Here is a 4469-nt window from a genome sequence, read left to right as displayed (position 1 = left end):
AAACAAAATGCTAACTGTAGGATATTGACGAGAAGAACAGGTTAAAAGTTTTTCGGTCGTGGAGGTGAAATGCATCTGACTAATTATTGCCCATAACCTCTGAAGAAAGAAACGCATTTTCTCTTCCATCGCCATACTTTTACTTTTTCCGTGACATGAAGGCTGAGCCGTTACCTGCCAGAGGTCAAGTGTTTCCGTTAACTGCAATGTAACTCCGTTTTATTTTTCTGAATTCAGGAGAGTGATATGTATTCCTTTCCATATTTACAGGCACCATGAAGATCACGCTAGCCGCTCTCTGCGCTCTGTTCTTAACCGCATGTGAGTAGAAAAACGACACAACTAAAAAAACCTCCTGAATAAATCTGAGCAGACAAACCTAACCCACCTCATCTGAAACGATTTGGTATAGCTAACAAGGCCATAAACCTTTCACAAAACTACATGCGAGGCATACAGTTATGCACCCTGAAGAATTTTCGGAGACTGAAGAGATAGTGTATTTGCGGCTGCACCTTTACAGGGTTAATTGGAGACAACGGAAGATATGCACTTAGTGATCTTAGGTGGGCTGATGATAAACATGACGACTGTAATTCAGAAATCATGGCTAAATTTGTGTCCGAGTTTACACCAAGGCATCTACACCAGGTCATCTGATGTACAATTAATGTCCTTCTCATTGCTACATGCCTGCTTTTCCGCGCAGGCGAGGAACCTTCATTACGTACTTCTGAAGGTGCATGTTACGCAAGGCAGCTAAATATCATAAAAAGAAGGTACTTGGGGAATAAAGCAATTCGCGCCATCAAAACTATAGTAAACGGTCTCTCTGAACAGAGTGATTGCATTGTTTGCATGAATGGTCATCATCGTGCACACCCGCTCGGAGGAGCCAAACGAGAGGAAGACAGATGTTTCTGCGCTAAAGTTGTTCAAGTGCGGAGATACTATGTGTCCAGCCTTCCACGCGGTATGACTTTGTTCAGAAACAAAGACCTGTTGTGCATTCCTGCTGCATCAACCTCTTTATTCAAATACTTTGCCGTGTTTTTTGTGCCACCTGCGTCAGTGATAGCACGTGCGTAGCGTCAACTACAAGTGGCGGCTATATAACATGCAAATGTTTCATAAAGTGCGACTACTCTCCTTCGATCTTTTAGTCTGTGGGTATTCGTCCTGAGAAAACTGTGTAGGACACGACTCAGTGTGTCGGTCTGTTTTCTGTCCTTTCCATGCTATGTTATCTTAAAAGAATACGATTGCTTTTTCTTCGCGCTCCAGTGGGTGTATGCGTTCGTTTTTAGTCGGGAGCAAGAGAGCGAAAGCAGCAAGGTGACAGTTGTGCACAGGTGGACTGCGCTGAGGTATACAGGTACTCTGAGAATATTCCACCTCTCATATATAGATGGAATTCCTTGAGGAATATTCTGCTGGTGAGCACTCTTTCGGTGATTTCGATGATCTGTTTACTTCTAGCTGTGGCCTACAAGCTTCCCGAGGATGAGTCACCTCTCGAAGCAGAAATCGACGTTGACTTCAAACAGATCGCAGAAGAAGCAACTCTTGTGGCTCGGATCCTCCGTGACGTGGAACATGACCTTGTGGGGTTCGAGAAACTCGACGACAAGGTGAGAATATTTTGAAAAAAAAAGAAAAACAGCTACAGAAATATCAAAATTATTCGAAGCACTAATTGCCTCGTAACTACTACTGCACTTAGGCGTGCATAGAAGCATCTCGTATGATAAAAGTCTGTCTAAAGATATTTAGTTCTCTTTCGGGTTAGGTTCAAGGAGAATTTCGCTGTATTCATGAATTTAAAAGAAATTTCGTCGCCATGTTTTCTGATTTGGAACTGACGTGTATATTTCTACTGGGATCTTAATAACTGCTTTGCCCACAGAAGCGGCTCTCATAAAAGCCGCTTTTGGAGTGTACCTTCATCGGAAATCCACGCCAACATATTTAGTGAGACCGGCGGCCACGCAACAATCGCGGAGCAGAGCAAAGAGAAACTCAAACTCGCAACTTCTACTTTTGAAACCGGCAGTGCTGCAAATCAAGCCACATGGCTGCGTGCTCCGGTTATGGATAAGGAAGCGTTATATACGAAATCTATGGGTTGTTTCATCGCAACGCTCACATTCTTATTAGAGGCAGTGTCCTTTAGAGCAACGGTCACTTTGGTGTTATGCGCTTTTTGCAACAAGCGCGGTAGGTCCTACACATGGCACAGCGATTTAAATATGACCGTTTCTATAAAAAAAGGGGGTTGAAACGTGTCTCCACCTAATGTATAGTACTCTCGCAATCACGAACGAATGTCCTTGGCTTTTGGGCCTAATTTGTAGCGCAGTGCTACCTGTATTAACTAACAGCTGCAGGCTACTGGCGACTGAAATAAGTAAATTTCGGTTTTTAACTTCACCTTGCGTTGTCTTAATGGGTGGTAAATGGAGACAGACGACTTTCATTCAAAAAGTTTCACTAACTACAGTCAGTGCTTGGAGAGCACCGCAAAAGAGTGTAAACTTTCAACAAATAAAATAAAACGCGTATTTCCTCATCGTGTACTGTCAGCTTTGCCGACAACACGTAAAAAAGGGCGACATTGATATCGATGCTCGTTTTCAGCAAACGAGAGCTCAACTTTCACTAAGCGAGAATCAAGCCGCCTCAGCACAGACATCGGTGATGCTGTCATTAGCTTTAGCTGATGCCGACAGGATAGAAACTAGCAATATATCTCAGCTGATTAGAAGGCCAATGGTTCAAGCCATGGCCTCAGATATCAGGCATACCGGCAGAGACTGCTAACCGTGGCTAAATCATGTCGCGTCGCCTAACATTGATGGCAGTATATATGTGAATTATCAATGCCGCCACATGAATAGACAGCGCCACGGTTTTGCACCCCCTTCCCGCGCAGACCTATTGCAGCAGCATGTAGTGCAGTGTCGGAGTCGGTCCTGTTATCGAAGCACTATTCAGTCAAAAATTCTTACGACGTGGCGTAATCGGACTTCCTGCCAATTCTTTGAAAACTCTCTCAAAACTTTATAATGAATTCAATTGCTTCGAAATTTTTTTGAACATACACTGTTGCATTCATTCTACGAATCGCAAGAAGGGTACTTGATGCGGTAGTTAATTTTTTCGAGTATTTGCACATCCCTAAAAGGCGACGCTCAAAAACAAGCCTCTAAAACTTTACCTTGAATCAACAGCGGCTAAACTCAAACAAGCAAATCTGAGCACCGGAATTTATCTTCTTGCAAGCTGCAAACCATGCAGTGTTCCTTGAAATACACCTCGCTGTAACCATTTACATTCAGCTGGTCAGTCAAGATTGCTCACTTTACCGTAATAATGATCGACTGCAGCGCACGCCCATCCCAGAATAGCAAAGCTTTAAACGAAGGCTCAAGAATATTTCATGTGTGCTTTTAAAACGACATGAAGGGAAAACATCTATCCTTAACTGTAGCAAAATGATCTCACGTGGATGCGTTATTTTCCTCTCCTACAGATGGATGAGTACTTTTTCCGTGGCCTGTGGGACAAGATGACAGACAGCCTGGGAAATGCGATCAGGAAAGCCTTCAAACCGGTCGGCAAGCATATAGAGGATTACATGAAAGGAATAGTAGCCGTAGCGCAGAGTCCGATACACGCTATGGAAAAAGTGTTGAAACCCTTGCAGTTCGCAGAGCAAAGGAGCGTCGAGGATAAAGCCACCAAAGTTTTGGCTAAAATTTTCGACAAGGCTGTTGCCCGCTACTCTCTCCAAGACTCTGAAAACGGGACAGATTTCGTCCGAGATGTATGCGCACGCCTGGAAGCAGCATGGCGTCGTCTACTTCATCAGGCAAACAAGCTTCGCAGTCTCTAACAACTGAAGGTATAGAAAAAAAAGCAGCCCTGTCACCGCTTTCAAGTATCTAAAAACAATTTCAATTTCATTGTAATGCTCCATTTTCTAGGTTCGAACATGGCCGCTTCAGTTCTTTGGCGCCACAGTACATTAATTGACTCCTGATAGTTTGCTTTTAACTTGCAAGGCCTTGTATCTTTTCATGATAGGTGCTTTACTAATTTTTATATTTATACGTCATTCATGAGAACATGTCCTGGTTTTCTGTTTAAAAGCACACCAAATAATAAAACATTCCTTTCGTTGTCCATCACATGTCTGCAAATGAGTTCCCGGTTATTTTGACCTGTATTAGAGCTAGAAATCAAGTCATCAGTTTATTTTTCGTTCCATTTCGGAGATTCGAAAACAGAACAACCACTTTGCTGATATCACTAACATTTTACGTGACGCACTGTCTCCTTGTCCTAGTGGTTTGTGCATTCGCCTAGTATCCGTGAAAGGCGGGGTCGTATGACCACTGCCGGCGGGGCACTCTGGTTTTCGAGTGCATTCAAAGCATTGGCCCGGGCCCGGTGTTTGACTGCTTTGG

The 4469-nt window shown here is 43.5% G+C and overlaps 1 protein-coding gene across 1 annotated transcript; it reads left to right on the top strand.

Annotated features, from left to right (window-relative positions):
* The first annotated feature begins 275 nt into the window (after positions 1–275).
* On the top strand, positions 276–3895 carry LOC149343781 (uncharacterized). The gene is made up of 3 exons (XM_089547068.1): positions 276–321; positions 1480–1631; positions 3533–3895. The coding sequence occupies exons 1-3, from the start codon at positions 276–278 to the stop codon at positions 3893–3895; spliced, it is 561 nt and encodes a 186-aa protein (XP_089403194.1).
* The last annotated feature ends 574 nt before the right edge of the window (positions 3896–4469 follow it).

The sequence above is a fragment of the Amblyomma mixtum genome, chromosome 5, assembly GCF_055824585.1.
Source record: "Amblyomma mixtum isolate Tamu chromosome 5, ASM5582458v1, whole genome shotgun sequence".
Taxonomy (NCBI): domain Eukaryota; kingdom Metazoa; phylum Arthropoda; class Arachnida; order Ixodida; family Ixodidae; genus Amblyomma; species Amblyomma mixtum.
This window is presented reverse-complemented; position numbering and strand designations above follow the sequence as displayed.

What these genes read in the sequence shown, in the direction of transcription:
- LOC149343781 (XM_089547068.1), top strand. Translation starts at nt 276, where the DNA reads ATGAAGATCACGCTAGCCGCTCTCTGCGCTCTGTTCTTAACCGCAT. An exon ending in CGCTCTGTTCTTAACCGCAT is followed by an intron (nt 322 to 1,479) that starts GTGAGTAGAAAA and finishes GTTTACTTCTAG; the next exon opens with CTGTGGCCTACAAGCTTCCC. An exon ending in TCGAGAAACTCGACGACAAG is followed by an intron (nt 1,632 to 3,532) that starts GTGAGAATATTT and finishes CCTCTCCTACAG; the next exon opens with ATGGATGAGTACTTTTTCCG.